Source organism: Colobus angolensis, unplaced genomic scaffold, assembly GCF_000951035.1.
Source record: "Colobus angolensis palliatus isolate OR3802 unplaced genomic scaffold, Cang.pa_1.0 Scaffold264, whole genome shotgun sequence".
Lineage (NCBI taxonomy): Eukaryota > Metazoa > Chordata > Mammalia > Primates > Cercopithecidae > Colobus > Colobus angolensis.
This window is the reverse complement of record NW_012115866.1, coordinates 2,414,301-2,431,119: the sequence shown is the minus strand read 5'-3', so window position 1 is coordinate 2,431,119 and position 16,819 is coordinate 2,414,301. Positions and strand designations below refer to the sequence as shown.

The window sequence follows — 16,819 nt, the reverse complement described above, 5'->3', positions numbered from 1 at the left end:
GGGAGCGTAAACTAGTTCAACCATTGTGGAAGACAGTGTGGCGATTCCTCAAGGATCTAGAACTAGAAATACCATTTGACCCAGCAATCCCATTACTCGCTATATACCCAAAGGATTATAAATCATGCTACTATAAAGACACATGCACATGTGTGTTTATTGCGGCACTATTCACAACAGCAAAATCTTGGAACCAACCCAAATGTCCATCAATGATAGATGGGATTAAGAAAATGTGGCACATATATACCATGGAATACTGTGCAGCCATAAAAAAAGGAACAGTCCATGTCCTTCGAAGGACATGGATGAAGCTGAAAACTATCATTCTGAGCAAACTATCACAAGGACAGAAAACCAAACACTGCATGTACTCACTCACACGTGGGAATTGAACAATGTGAACACCTGGACACAGGGCAGGAGGCATCACACATGGGGGCCTGTCATGGGGTAGGGGGCAGGGGAAAGGATAGCATTAGGAGAAATACCTAATGTAAATGACGAGTTGATGGGTGTAGCAAACCAACATGGCACATGTATACCTATGTAACAAACCTGCACATTGTCCACATGTACCCTAGAACTTAAAGTATAATTAAAAAAAAATTATCCAGTCTCAGGTATTTCTTTATTGCAATGCCAATTCAGAAGGTCAAATGTGGTGGGATATTATGCAGCTATTAGAAGCAATGAGTTAGAGATACATACAGCAAAATAAGTAAGACAGTGAAAAAAGTAAGAAAGCGAATGACATAAAGAAGGCATCACTATATAAACTAAAAATTCATGTGTATAAAACAACTATCATGTTTTGAAAGACACATTCTAATACAAATCACATTAATCATATTAGAATGCTTGCCTGTGATGGGGGAGTGGAATGGGGGAAAAAACGGGCTAATTAAATAAAAACGAGAGGTAGCTTTTCATGGACTAATGATGATAAGTACCAAGAATTGAGGAGTATATGATGAACTCAATGCAATACACCTGAGGTTAGAAAAATAGAACAAAACAAACTAAAATGCCATCTTTTCTTTTCAGAAACATGAGAAATAATCTTAGATATTTAAACGGTGTTGTATGATGTTAGCCTCTTTAACTCATAGGTGAATGAGTGGTTCAGAACTCATCCTTCTAACATGTATGTCCATACCCTTAGGTGTCATGATTTTCATTTACATACACACAAAAAAAGGAAAAGCAAGATGCCTGTGAACATAAAGTCGCCAGCCCAATGATCTTTTCATTTCATATATTCTCTTGTTGACATCCACAAGTCATTAGCCCAAAGTCTATCGGTGTGACAAATTATGTAGGCAAATTACTATAGCTAAAACGGATAACACAAAAATGGCATCAGCTTTTTCCCTGAAGACATTTAAGAACAGGATACTCATTTATCTACTGAGGCGTTGATGCTTTCTCTTATACAGTCAAGTACCACATAACAACATTTCAGTCAATGATGTACCATAAATACAATGGTGGTGGAAGCAATAGATTATATACCACATAGCCTAGGTGTGTAGGTTTGTGTAAGTACACTCTATGTTGTTCACGCAATGACAAAATTGCCTAGTGAAGCACTTCTCAGAACATATCCCCATGGTAAAGTGATGCATGACTGTAACTGTAAATGTGCTCTAATTAGTGAACCTCAATATCCAAGACAGACCAGGTATGGTGGATCAAGCCTGTAATCCCAGCACTTTGGGAAGCCAAGGTGGGAGGATTGCTTGAGCCTAGGAGTTCAACACTATCCTGGGTGACATAGCAAGAACTCGTCTCTACAAAAAACAATAAAAATAATTAGCCAGACATGCTGGTGCATGCCTGTAATCCCAGTTACTTGGGAGGCTGAGTCAGAAGGATCACTTGGACTCAGGAGTTTGAGGCTGCGATTGCACTATGCCACTCCACACCAGCCTAAGTGAGACAGCAAGACCCTATCTCAATCAATTAACAAATCAATCAATATCAAAAATATTCTCCTTATTATTCTTGTAAAGCATAAATAGCTTATTTACATTTATAAGAAAAGCATTACAAGCTCAACAGATGAAGTAGCCAAAGAACATGAACAGATAATTCACATATGAGAAAATAAAAATGTGATGAGTTAAATTTCACTAGTAATAACAGAAATGCTAATTTTAAATGACATGGAGCTACTATTTTATACGTATTAAATTTGCAAAACATCAAATACTGCATGGTTGTGGTAAAACTGCTATGCTTATACATTGCTGATTGCAATGCTGTATCACTTTTAGAAAGCAATACGGAAAAACTGTCAAGAACATGTAAGTATGAACCAGTATCCTTTGACCCAATACCCCATTCTTAGCAGTTTATCCTCTGAAGTTTATCCTTATACATTGCTGATTGCAATGCTATATCACTTTTAGAAAGTAATATGGAAAAACTGTCAAGAACATATAAGTATGAACCAGTATCCTTTGACCCAATATCCCTACCCTTAGAAGTTTATCCTCAGAAAATCAAATTTATACACATGAGAATATTCCCTGAGATTCTGCCAATAATAGGAGAAAACTAGAAATACCTATATGTCCAATAACAGGGGAAAGGATTCGGTAAATTTAAGAACATTATATTAAAATTGACTATTAACTAGATATATAATACTAAGGTTCCTAGGTAGGTGCCTTTCACATATTAAGTATCCAAAAAATTAATTAGATCTGAAATTTGGTGCCGTTAAAATTTTTTCAAGAACTGGCCGGGCGCGGTGGCTCAAGCCTGTAATCCCAGTACTTTGGGAGGCCGAGGCGGGCGGATCATGAGGTCAGAAGATCGAGACCATCCTGGCTAACACAGTGAAACCCCGTCTGTACTAAAAAAATTTCAAAAAACTAGCCGGGCGAGGTGGCGGCGCCTGTAGTCCCAGCTACTCGGGAGGCTGAGGCAGGAGAATGGCGTGAACCCAGGAGGCGGAGCTTGGAGGTGAGCTGAGATCCGGCCACTGCACTCCAGCCTGGGCGACAGAGCGAGACTCCGTCTCAAAAAAAATAAATAAATAAATTTAAAAAAATAAAAATAAAAAAATAAAAAAAAATTTTTCAAGAACTGTATAAAAATACTTAACATAATAATAAATTTAAAAGTTAAGTAAAACTATTATAAATATGTTAAACAATGTCAGTATGCATACAAAGACTGGATGAGAACATAATGGAATGAAAACGGTAGCCTAAATGTAGAATGACAGTATTTGGTGTAATCCTTAATGTTAAGATTTTTAAACCTTTTTTATTATGAAATAAGTATAGATTCATAGGAAATTGTAAAAAAAAATTTACAGGAAGGTCCTAAGGACATTTTGCCCAGTCTCCCAAAATTTAACATCTTAACGATAACTATAGTAAGCCATCCAAACCAGGAAAATAATATTGGTACAATCCACAGATCTTATTCAGATTACACCAGTTATATATGTAGTTATACATGTATGCCATGTACAGTTATAAATTGTGTGTATATGGCTATATGCAATTATATCACATGTACAGCTTTGTGTAACAATCACCACAATCATGATACATACATACACACCACAAAACTCCCTTCTGCTATTTCTTCAAAGTCACACCCATCCCTTCTCCATCGAACCCTTGGCAAACACTAATCTGTTCTTCATCTCTACAATTAATTTTTAAAGAATATTATACAAACAGAACCATTCAGTATGTAACCTTTTGAGATTGGCCTTATTCACCCAGCATAATTCTCTTAAGATTCATCCAGGTGTTTGCATATATCAATAGTTTACCTCTTTTCACTGATTAGCAGTATTGCAACTATATGGACATATCACAAGTTATCTAAACATTTACTCACTGAAGGGACATATGGGTAGTTTCCAGTTTTGGGCTATTATGAATAAAGCTGCTATGAACATTAGTGCACAAGTTTCCGCATGAAAACAGGTTTTCATTTCTCTGGGATAAATGGTCAAGAGTGCAATTTCTGTAATGTTTTTTAATGACAAATTAAAATGCATATGTATGCACTTAAAGGAAAAGAGTACTTCATTGTCAGACAAATAACTCTAACAGGGCTGGGCCAATCAATCCACAGACACCAATAACACCAATCTAGGGAGTATGTCCAAGCCAAAAGTGGGAACAAAGAGAGATGATAAACACTGTGCTATACTCTACATGTGTTATCTCATTTAATCCTCATAGTAACTATTTAAGATAGATGATATTGTTAATCCCATTTCATATATGTGGAAACTGGGTCTCAGAGAGGTAAATTAACTTATCGAAGACCACATGGGTGGTTAAGTGGTGAGGTAAAGGCAGGCAGTGAGAAGCAAGAACCCAAATTCTTAACCATTTGATATGGTTTGGATTTGTGTCCCTTCCCAAATCCTATGTTGAATTGTAATCCACAGTGTTAAAGGAGGGGCCCAGTGGGAGGTGATTGGATCATGAGAGCAGATTTCCCCCTGGCTGTTCTCATGATAGCGAGTTCTCATGAGATCTGGTTGTTTAAAAGTGTGTAGCACATCCCTCTCTCTCTCTCTTCTGCTCCAGCCATGTGAAAATAAGCCTGCTTCCCCTTCACCTTCTGCCACGATTGAAAATTTCCTGAGGCGTCTTCAGCCATACTACTTGCACAGTTTGCAGAACTATGAGTCAATTAAACCTCTTTTCTTTATAAACTACCCAGTCTTCGGTTATTTCTTTATAGCAGTGTGAGAATGAACTAATACGCCATTATACTATACTGCCACAGACTTATTAACCGTGTGTGCTTGGGGAGAGGAAGGGAACTGAAAAAAATCTTCCACCCCTATGGCCCACCCTCTAAAAGAGAAAAGTAACAAAAATGTAGTCAAGGCATGGAGACTAGGGGAAGATGCCAAGATACCCGAATCTGAGCACACCACATTATATTTGGGCAGCGACAGATTAGAAGACCAGGCAGTAATAATGGGAACTTCCTGCCAAAGTAACTGAATCTGAAGAATACTGATCTTGTAGTAAGATGGTACAGCACTGGGCTCAAAGAAAAAAAGCCAAATGGACTCAGGAAGTTTTCTTTCAGCCAGATATCTTGATGTTCACTCTACCACAGAGTCAGACACCAGCAAAAATACAAACAACGAAAGCTAGATTTAATTCAATAATTCTTTTTTGAATGCCTACTATGTACCAGATTCTTTGCTAAAACATCCTATGGGAAATCAAAGTAGAATGTATGAGACATTGTAAATTATAAACTATAAAATCCCAGGAGTTTATAATTTGTTGAAGAAATGCAAACATGAACCCAACTCAACATAACATAACAAAAGACACCCTGTGGTAAATGTCAAAACAGGTGCATGAGCAGAGCACTAGGGCAACCAGAGGTCCGGGTTTCAGAAAGATTCCCCTGGGAGACAGCTAGAACTGAATATTCAAAGTATTCTTTCTTTAATTCAAGATTCTCGAGTATCTACTATTTTCAAAGTATGGAGTTAGGCATTTTAAGGGAAAATGAAATAAACAAGGCATCCCTCCCTACAACCATCCATGTAACAAACATTCACTGAGAATCTACTATATGCCAGGCACTGTGTCAAATGTTATAGAATTAAAGATGTCTGAGCACGCTCTTTACCCTAAAGGACTAACAGAGTTAGTGCTCACAAATCAGTCAAGGAAGTACCATCAGTATTTAGGAAACAGAATAAGGATTATACTCAGCCAAGAGTGGAATGAAAGTAGTTAAAGAGAAGTGAAAAAGGTTGCTGAACATCTATATCGGGTTGAAAGGCAGCCTCCTGAAAAACAGGTCTTTTTTCTAATACCTAGACCCTGTAAATGTGACCCTATTTGGAAAAGGGGTCTTTGTAGATATAAGTAAGGTAAGGATCTAAGATGAAATCATCCAGGACTCCCAAGGTGGGCTGTAAATCCAATGATAAGTGTCCTTATAACAGACAGAGAGGAGACGGCACACAGAGAAGGCCATGTGAAATGGAGGCAGAGATTGGAGCGATGGATACAGCCACCAGGAATTCTGACAGCTACCAGAAACTAGAGGAGGCAATAAGGAAGGATTCTCCCTTAAAGCCTCCGAGAGAGGGCAATCCTGCCAACATGTGAATTTCAGACTCCTGGGCTCCTGAACGGTGAGAGAACAAATTTCTATTGTTTTAATCCAAAAAAAAAAAAAAAGTAAAGGAATAGCCAGCTATGGTGGCTCACACTTATAATCCCAGCACTTTGAGAGGCCAAGGCAGGAGGATCATTTGAGCCCAGGAGTTTGAGACCAGCCTGGGAAACACGGCAAAACCCATCTCTACAAAAATTAGCCGGGCATGGTGGTGGGTGCCTGTAGTCCCAGCTAATCAGGAGACTGAGGAGGTGGGAGGATTGCCTGAGCATGGGAGGCAGAGACTACAGTGAGCGGAGAGCACACTAATGCACTCCACCCTGGGTGACAGAGAGAGATTGTCTCAATAGAAAAAAAAAAAAGTAAAGGAATGGAGAAAGATATACCATTCTTACACTAATCAAAAGAAGTTGAACCTTTCTGCACTACCTACAGAGGGGTCCATACAGCGTTGTTCTGGATTCCCGTCGTAACTTAAAAGGAAACTTTCACAATGTCCAGAGCCCTTGATGTCCTGCAAATGAAGGAGGAGGATGTCCTTAAGTTCCTTGCAGCAGGAACGCACTTAGATGGCTCCAATCTTGACTTCCAGATGGAACAGTACATCTATAAAAGGAAAAGTGATGGCCTCTACATAATAAATCTGAAGAGGACCTGGGAGAAGCTTTCTGCTGGCGGCTCGTGTCATTATTGCCATTGAAAACCCTGCTGATGTCAGTGTTATATCCTCCAGGAATACTGGCCAGAGGGCTGTGCTGAAGTTTGCTGCTGCCACTGGAGCCACTCCAATTGCTGGCCACTTCACTCCTGGAACCTTCACTAACCAGATCCAGGCAGCCTTCTGGGAGTCGCGGCTTCTTGTGGTTACTGACCCCAGGGCTGACCACCAGCCTCTCACGGAGGCATCTTATGTTAACCTACCTACCATTGCTCTGTGTAAGAGAGATTCTCCTCTGCACTATGTGGACATTGCCATCTCATGCAACAAGGGAGCTCACTCAGTGGGTTTGCTGTGGTGGACGATGGCTCGGGAAGTTCTGCACATGCGTAGCACCATTTCCCGTGAACACCCGTGGGAGGTCATGCCTGATCTCTACTTCTACAGAGATCCTGAAGAGATTGAAAAAGAAGAGCAGGCTGCTGCTGAAAAGGCAGTGACCAAGGAGGAATTTCAGGGTATATGGACTGCTCCAGCTCCTGAGTTCACCGCTACTCAGCCTGAGGTTGCAGACTGGTCTGAAGGTGTGCAGGTGCCCTCTGTGCCTATTCAGCAGTTCCCTACTGAAGACTGGAGTGCTCAGCCTGCCACAGAAGACTGGTCTGCAGCTCCCACTGCTCAGGCCACTGAATGGGTAGGAGCAACCACTGAATGGGCTTAAGCTGTTCTTGCACGGGCTCTTAAGCAACATGGAAAAATGGTTGATGGAAAATAAACATCAGTTTCTAAACAAAAAAAAAGAAGAAGTTGAAGTACATATATTAATACAAGACATAAGAGACTTCAGAGCAAGGAAAGTTATCAAGAATGAAGAGAGGTAGAATAGTCCGAATGCTGGTGTCTCTCAAAAATTCATATGTTGAAATCTAACTCCTGCCAATGCAATAGTATTAACAGGTGGGGTATTTAGGTGGTGATGAGCTCATGAGAGTTCTCTCCTCATAATTGGGATTAGTGCTCTTATGAAAGAGGCTTAAAGGAGCCTGTTTGCCCCTTCTGCCATGTGAGGAGGCAGCAAAAAGACCACTGTCTATGAGCCAGGAAGTAGGACCTCACGAGATACCAAATCTGCATGCATCTTATCTTGGACTTCACATCCTCCAGAACTGTAAGCAATAAATTCTATTGTTTCACTGAGTGATATGGTTTGACTCTGTGTCCCCACCGAAATCTCATGTTGAATTGTAATCCTCGGTGTTGGAGGACAGCCTGGTGGGAGGTGACTGGATCGTAAGGGTGGACTTCCCTCTTGCTGTTCTCATGATAGTGAGTGAGTTCTCACACGATCTGGTTGTTTAAAAGTGTGTAGCACTTCCCCTTCACTCTTTCCTGTTCCGCCATGTGAAGATGTGCCTACTTCCCCTTTGCTTCCACCATTATTGTAAGTTTCCTGAGGCTTCTCCAGCCATACTTCCTGTACAGTCTGCAGAGCTGTGAGTCAATTAAACCTCTTTTCTTCATAAATTACCCAGTCTCAGGTAGTTCCTTATAGCAATGCAAGAACAGACTAATACAGAAAATTGGTACCAGAAAAGAGGAACATTGCTAAAAAGATACCTGAAAATGTGGAAGCAGCTTTGAAACTGGGTAATAGGCTTTGGGTGGAAAAGTTTGGAGGGCTCACAAGAAGACAGGAAGAAAAAAGTTTGGAACTTCCTAGAGTTGTTGAATGGTTGTGACCAAAATGTTGATAGTGATATGGACAATAAAGTCCAGGCTGAGGTGGTCTCAGATGGAGATGAAGAACATATTGGGAACTGGAGTAAAAGTCACTCTTACTATGCTTTAGCAAAGAGACTAGCGGCATTGTGCCTCTGCTCCAGGAATCTGTGGAACTCTGAACTTGAGAGTGATGATTGAGGGTATCTGGAGGAAGAAATTTCTAAGCAGCAAAGTGTTGAAGATGTGCTCTGGCTGCCTCTAACAGCATATTCTCATGTATGTGAGCAAAAAGATAATCTGAAACTGTAACTTACATTTAAAAGGGAAGCACAGCATAAAAGCTTAGAAAACTTGCAGCCTGGTCTTGTGGTAGAAAAGAAAACCCATTTTCAGGGGAGGAAGTCAAACTGGATGCAGAAATTTGCATAAGTAAAGAAGAGCCAGATGTTAATAGCCAAAACAATGGAGAAAATACCTCAAAGGCATTTCAGAGACCTTCACAGCAGCCCCTCCTATCACAGGTCCGGAGGCCCAGAAATGAATCAAGATTTTGTGGTCTGGGCCCAGGGCCCTGCTGCCCTGTGCAACCTGGGGACACTACTGTGTCCCAGCCACTCCAGCTCTAGCCATGGCTAAAAGGATCCCAGATATGTCTCAGGATGCTGCTCCAGAGACTGCAAGCTACACGCCTTGGCAGCTTCCACATAGTGTTAAGCCTGCAGGTGCTCAGAGGGCAAGAGATAAGGCCTAGCAGCCTCCAACTAGATTTCAGAGGATGTATGGAGATGCCTGGATGTCCAGGCAAAAGTCTGCTGCGGAGCCAGAGCCTTCATGAAGAACCTCTACTAGGGTAGTGTGGAGGGGAAATGTGGGACTGGAGTCCTCACAAAGAGTCTCCACTGGGGCACTGCGTAGTGGTGCTGTGAGAAGAAGGCCACCATCCTCCAGACTCTAGAATGGTAGATCCACCCACAGCTTGCACTGTGCACCTGCAAAAGCTGCAAGCACTCTACACCAGTCTGTGAAAGCAGCCAAGGGGGCTGTACCCTGCAGAGCCACAATGCAAAGATGCCCAAGGTCTTCTGAACCCACCCCTTGCATCACTGTGGCCTGCATGTGAGAAATAGAGTCAAAGGAGATTATATTGGACCTTTAATATTTAATGACTACCCTGCTGGGTTTCAAACTTGCATGGAGACTGTAGCCTCTTTGTTTTGGTGAGTATATCTCCTTTGGAATGGGAGTATTTACCCAATGCCTGTACCTCCATTGTATCTTGGAAGCAACTAACTTGCTTTTTTTTATTTTACAGGCTCATAAGTACAAGAGATATGTCTTATCTCAGATGAGCCTCTGGACCTGAACTTTTGAATTAATGCTAGAATGAGGTAAGACTCTGGGGAACTGTTAAAAAGGCATGATTGTGTTTTGAAATGTGAGAAGGACATAAGATTTGGGATGGGCCAGGGTGGAATGATATGGTTTGGCTCTGTGTCCCCACCCAAATATCATGTCGAATTGTAATCCCCAATGTTGGAAAAAGGGCCTGGTGAGAGTAATTGGATCATGGGGGCAGACTTCCCTCTTGCTGTTCTCATGACAGTGAGTTCTCATGAGATCTCATTGTTTAAAAGTATGTAGCACTTTCCCTTTTGCTCTCTCTCCTATTCCGCCATGTGAGGATGTGCTTGCTTCCCCTTCATCTTCTGCCATGATTGTAAATTTCCTGAGTCCTTCCCAGCCATGCTTCTTGTACAGTCTGTGGATCTGTGAGTCAATTAAACTTCTTTTCTTCATAAATTACCCAGTGTCAAGTAGTTCCTTACAGCAATGTGAGAAAAAACTAATACACTAAATCTATAGTATTTTTGTTATAGCAGCCTGAACAGACTAAAACAAGAATTATATAAAAATAGAGGGGTCAATTCTCTAAGAAAATATTTTTTAATATGATCATGGCTCACTGCAGCCTCAACCTACTGGACTCAAGTGATCCTCCAATCTCAACCTCCCAAGTAGCTGGGATTACAGGCATGGATCACCATGCCAAGGTAATTTTTTAACTTTTTGTAGAGAAAAGTTCTTACTATGTTTCCCAGGCTGGTCTCAAACTTCTGGCCTCAAACGATCCCCCTGCCTTGGCCTCCCAAAATGCTAAGGTCTCAGGCATAAGCCACTGTGCCCAGCCTGACACGTGAATGTAACAACGCAGTTCTAAATAACACATGGATCAAACAAGTTGCAAGAAAAATGTTTTTAAAACATTTCAAAGTAAAAGAAAACACACCTTTAAAAAAATTGAAGAATATAGCAAAAGCAGTGCTTAGAAGAACATCTATAGCACTGAATGCATGTATTAGAACAAAGAAAAATCTAAAGTCAAAAATCTAAGCTTCTATTTTAGAAAACTAAAAAATACAAGAGCAAATTTAATCCAAAGTAAACTTCTGAAATATTACAGAGTAGAAATCAATGAAATTGATAACAGGAAATCAATAGAGAAAATCAACAAAACCCAAAGCTGGCTCTTTGAAAAGATCAAGAAATTGGTAAGATGCTAGCCAGGCTACCTGAGAAAGAGAGTGAAGACACAAATAACATCAGAAATGAAAGAGGGGTCATCACTACTGATCCCATGTACATTAAAAGGATAATGAAACAATATTATAAATAACTATATGTGTGCAAATTTGATAATCTAGGTGAAATGGACCAATACATCAAAAGACACAGTCTACCAAAACTCACACAAGGAGAAACAGATCATCTCAGTGGTCCATATCTATTAGAGAAACAAAATCCAAAATTAGTAATCTTCTAAAACAGAAAGGTTTAGGTCCAGATGGTTTCACTGGTGAATTTCACCAAACAATTAAGAAAACAATTATAGCAATTATCTACCATCTCTTCAAAATAGAAGCAGAGAGAATACTTCCTAACTCATTCTATAAGGCCAGCATTACCCTAATTCCAAAACCAGAAAATACATTACTAGAAAGGAAAAGTACAGACTAATATTTTTCATGAATATAGACGCAAATATCCTCAACAAAATAATGGTATATTAGTTAGGTAGGGCTGCCATAACAAAGTACCAGAAACTGGGCAGCTTAAACAAGAGAAATTTACTACCTCACAGTTCTGAAGTCCAGACAACCAGAATCAAGGTGTCAGCAGAACCAATTTCTTCTGAAAGACGTAAGGGAAGGATCTAATCCAGTCCTTTCCCCTTGGCTTATAGATAGACATCTTCTCCCTCTGTCTTTTCACATCAGCTTCCCAATATGCATGCCTGTGTCCAAATTTCTCCTTATAACCCAGTCACATTGGGTTAGGGCTCACCCTAATGACATCATCTTAACTTGATTACCTCTGTAAAGTCCCCATCTCAAAAAAAAGTCATATTCTGAGGTATGGGAGGTTAGGACTTCAACATATGAACTTTTTGGGGGACACAATTCAACCTGTAACAATTAGTAAACTGAATCCAACAATGTATAAAAATAATGAGGCTGGGCGTGGTGGCTCACGCCTGTAATCCCAGCACTTTGGGAGGCCAAGGCAGATGGATCATGAGGTCAGGAGATCGAGACCATCCTGGCTAACACAGTGAAACCCCATCTCTACCAAAAATACAAAAAATTAGCCGGGCATGGTGGTGGGCGCCTGTAGTCCCAGCTGCTGGGGAGGCTAAGGCAGGAGAATGGCGTGAACCCGGGAGGCGGAGCTTGCAGTGAGCTGAGATCACACCACTGCACTCCAGCCTGGGTGACACAGCGAGACTCCATCTCAAAATAAATAAATAAATAAATAAATAATAATAATGATACACCACACCCAAGTGGGATTTATTCCAGGTATGTAATGTTGGTTCAACATTTAAAAATCAATTAATGTAATCCATTACATTACAAGCTAAAAAGGAAAAAAATCACAGAGTCATACCACTAGATGCAGAAAAGCATTTGACAAAATCCAATCCCCATTAATGATAAAAACCTCTCAACAAACTAGGAACAGAGGGGCATTTCCTCAACTTGATAAATAACATCTACACAAAACCTACAGATAACATCAGTGGCTTCGCCTCACAAACACAAACCTCCTTTCAGTTAAACCTGGGAACTGACTTCACTGCACTGTTTCAATTTCCCAATTATGCCTGCCACTGAGGTTACTGCAAACACCAAATGAATATGTGTCTGACTTCACTTTGTAAACCACAAGACATAATTATTCCAGAACAATGTTACCCAGAAATGCTCACACATTTCAGAGTTCCACTAAATAATTATGTTATAGCTGTAGCAATTAAACTCTGCAGTGACTTAGCCTCACAACACAAACCTTCTTTCGGTTAAACCACTGGTACTACCTGGGCTATATGCCAGGGGAGATTTAAAAAAACATATTCGAGCTCCACCCTCAAAGGTTAACTTAATTGGTCTAAAGTGAGGCATTTAAATTTTTTAAGCTCCATCTATTGTGTAGCCATTGTTGAGAACCACTGAATTAATCCAAACTTCATCTAAATAAAATTTTTATTTGAGAAAAATTAAGGACATGGAAAAATCCATTGATCCGGAATTATTTTTAAAAACAACAACAAATTTAGTGCAATGGCTCTCCTGCTTAGCTGAATATGGAGAACTTCAAGAAATACTGATTCTTGGGTCCCACCCCTAGATATTCTAACATAAATGATCTCAAGAGTCTGAAAAAGTTCCCCAGGTTATTCTAGTATGTAGTCAAGGATGAGAATCACATTCATCCCATTAATCCTCTTATTTTCCAGGGCTAAGTTCCAAGGTTCACCCTTAAATACAGAAACAACAACAACTATAATAACAAAAGAGAGAAGTTACTATACACCAAGTATTGAGCTTTACATGTTATATTTCATTTTAATCCTTACTACAACACAGTGCAGTTACGCTTCAAAGAAAAAAGATCTCTTTTGATCACCTGCCCCTAGAATTCTGTCCTGCAAAGTCATTCTTAAAACTGTTTTTCAATCCCAAGAAGTCTTATTTTCATGTACAAGCTAGGAAGGCATTCATTTTCCAGCATAGATCCATCCTTGCTGGCGACATATAAATACAATTAGATATATAGATAGATATATTTTAACAAAATTATTGGAGGCAGTATTATATATATTATATAATTTATAATTACACATATATAATTCCAAAACCAAAAATTATATATGATATATATAAAATCAAAATCAGAAATTATATATATTATTATACATATATAATTTATTATATATAATTTGGCTCATGGTTCTGCAGGCTGTACAGTAAGCATAATGTTGGCATGTACTCAGCTTCTGGGGAGGCCTCAGGAAACTCACAATCCTGAGGTGGAAGGTGAAGAGGGAGCAGGCACTCACACGGCGAGAGAAGGAGCAAAACGGGGGGAAGGAGCCATACACTTCCAAATGACCAGATTTCATGAGAACTCACTCACTATTATGAGAACAGCACCAGAAGGATGGTACTAAACCACTCATGAGAGACGCACCCCCATCATCCAATCACCTCCTACCACTCCCCACCTCCAACACTGAAGATTATAATTAAACATGAGGTTTGGTGGGGACAGATCCAAACTATATGATTCTGCCCCGGTCCCCCAAATCTAATGTCCTACTCACATTGGAAAATACAACCATACCTTCCCAATCGTCCCCAGAAAATCTTAACTCATCCCAGCATTAACTCAAAAGTCCAAAGTCTCATCTGAAACAAGGTAAGTTCCTTCTACTTTCTAGCCTGTAAAATCAAAAACAAGTTAGTTACTTCCAAGATACAATGGGGTTATAAGCATTGGGTAAACACTTCCATCCCAAAAGGGAGAAAGCTGCCAAAAGAAAGGAGCTATATGTTTCATGCAAGTACGAAACCCAGCAGGGCAGTCAATAAAACTTAAAACTCCAAAGTAAATAATATCCTTTGACTCCATGTCCCACATCCAGGGTACACTGCTGTGAGGGGCGGACTCTGAAGGCCTTCGGCATCTCTGCCCCTGTGGTTTTGCATTGTTCAGAACCTGCAGCTGCTCTCACAGGTTGTAGGTGAATGCCTCCAGGTTTTTCAGGTGCAGGGTACAAGCTACCAGTGGATCTACTATTCTGTGGTCTAGAAAGTGGTGGCCTCCTTCTCACTGCTCCACCAGGTAGGGCCCTGGTGGAGACTCTGTGTGTGAGCTCCAACCCTACATTTCTCCTCCATACCGCCCTAGTAGAGGTTCTGTGTGAGGGTTCTGCCCCTGTAGCAGGCTTCTGAAATACAACCTCTGAAATATAGGCAGAGGCCCCCAAGCTTCCTCTTTTGCAATCTGTGTCCCTGCAGGCCTAATACCATGTGGAAGCCACCAAGGCTTATGGCTTGGACCCTCTGGTGCTAGAATCTGAGCTACACCTGGGCCCCTTTGTGCCAAGGCTGGAGCCAGAGTAGCCTGGATTTGAGAACCAATGTCTTAAGGATGCCCAGGGCTGCAGGGCCTTTGGCTTGACCCACAAAACTATTCTTCCTCCTAAGTCTCTGGGCCTGTGATGGGAGGGGCTGCCATTAAGGTCTCTGAAATGCCTCTGAGGTCTTTTTCCCATTGTCTTGGCTATCAGTACTTGCCTCCTTTTTAGTTATGCAAATTTATCCAGCAAAGGAAGCTTATAACCATGGTGGAAGGTGAAGGGAGAGCAGGCATCTCACATGGCAGAGCAAGAGCAAGGGTAGGCAGTGAGGTGCCACATACTTTTAAACAACCAGATCCCATAATTCACTCACTATCATGAGGACAGCACCAGAAAGATGGTGCTAAACCATAAATGAGAAGTCCATCCCCACGATCCAATTACCTCTCACTAGGCCCAGTCTCCAACACTGGGGATTACAATTCAACTTGAGATTTGGTGGGGACAAAGATCCTAATCACATCAGAGAACACTGTTTTGGACAGAGCTCCTGCACTTGGTCCCAAACCAACATTCAAGTTAAATGTCTCATAATCAAACTGAAACTTTAAGGAAACATATAGATCCCCAAACGGACCAGTTTTTCCTGAAAACAGGAGACTCCAATCTACCTGAATCAGCTTAATAAGGAAGTCTTCTCTGCTTTAACCCTGACAAAAAAAAAAGTAACCTGAAGTAACCTCATGTTAACTGATTAGTTTTTTTCTTCTATTGTTTACTGGTTCCCACCTTACAAAATACACTGTTCTGCTAATGCCCAGTGGGAACATTCATTCTACTTTGTAAAATGGAGGTTCCCCAATTCATGAATTAGATCTATAACTAAATTTTGTTGTAATTTTGTCTTTTCACAATATAGAAGTGAAACTAGTAGGCCTTACAAAACCTAAAAAGTTAGCACCAGGTGGCCCTAGATAGGGTCCCACCCTGCCTAGATAGGGTCCCACCCTGCCTCGATAGTGTTCCACCCTGATAGGGTCCCACCCTGCCAATTCCGGGAAACAACCTCATGAGGTCCCACCCTGCCAATTCCAGGGGTCTCACCCTGCCTCAAAGTTCCCGGAATTATCAACTCCAGGAAAGAACCTCATAAGGTCCTGCTCTAACCAATTAAACCAAGACCCCTTGCTCAGGCTATAGCTAGACCCAATCATTTTACGCCTTAAGCTTTGTTTGAATTTCGCGCCATAAGCTGTGTTTGAACTTGTGTTAGCATATATAAACAGCCTGTAACAAGCAGTCGGGGTCCCAGGACCAACTTAGAGCTTGGGACCCTAGCGCGCTAGTAATAAATAACTCTCTGCTGTGAACTTCGTGTCGGTGATCCTTCGCGACGACCCCTGCCCAGGAGGGAATTGAGAGTTCGGTTCCAACAGAAGGTGACTAAAGGGTGGCTGGAGAAGAAGAGGCAAGTGAAGTCAGCTACAAGGGGCCAGCTATAGAAAGGAGGGAGCAAGGTGGGACAAGGCCAGAGAAGCATTAAAAAGTTAAGTGAAAAGCCAGAGGGACCAGTGTAAGATAAATGCAAAAGAACTCTCAGAATTCAGGGGGCACTTTAAAAACAAAAACCCACATGGGAATGAGAGGGGAAAAAAGAACTCACAGGGACCTTCAGGCACAGAATAGGCAGAACGCTCCCCCTACCCCCATGGAAAATACTTATGGGAAAAGCTGCAAAGAACTACAGCAAGAGAACCATGGGTACATACCATTTCCTTACGTAATGGGGAAACTGCAGGGAGGTACTGTGCTAATCTCAATGCAGAAGGATACGGAAACATGATAGAAATAGTTTGGTGAAAGCATGTCATCATTTC

General features: G+C 41.0%; 2 protein-coding genes across 2 annotated transcripts in view; one reads left to right on the top strand and one right to left on the bottom strand.

Moving 5' to 3' along the window:
- MTMR8 (myotubularin related protein 8) overlaps window positions 1-16,819 on the bottom strand; it is a 123,521-nt gene that overhangs the window by 98,051 nt on the left and 8,651 nt on the right. The gene's annotated exons all lie outside the window — the stretch shown is intronic.
- LOC105515588 (40S ribosomal protein SA-like) lies at window positions 6,567-7,599 on the top strand. Its single transcript, XM_011947405.1, is given in 2 exon segments — window positions 6,567-6,808; window positions 6,810-7,599. Coding segments are annotated over 2 exon segments (885 nt in total). The 5' UTR covers window positions 6,567-6,634; the 3' UTR covers window positions 7,521-7,599.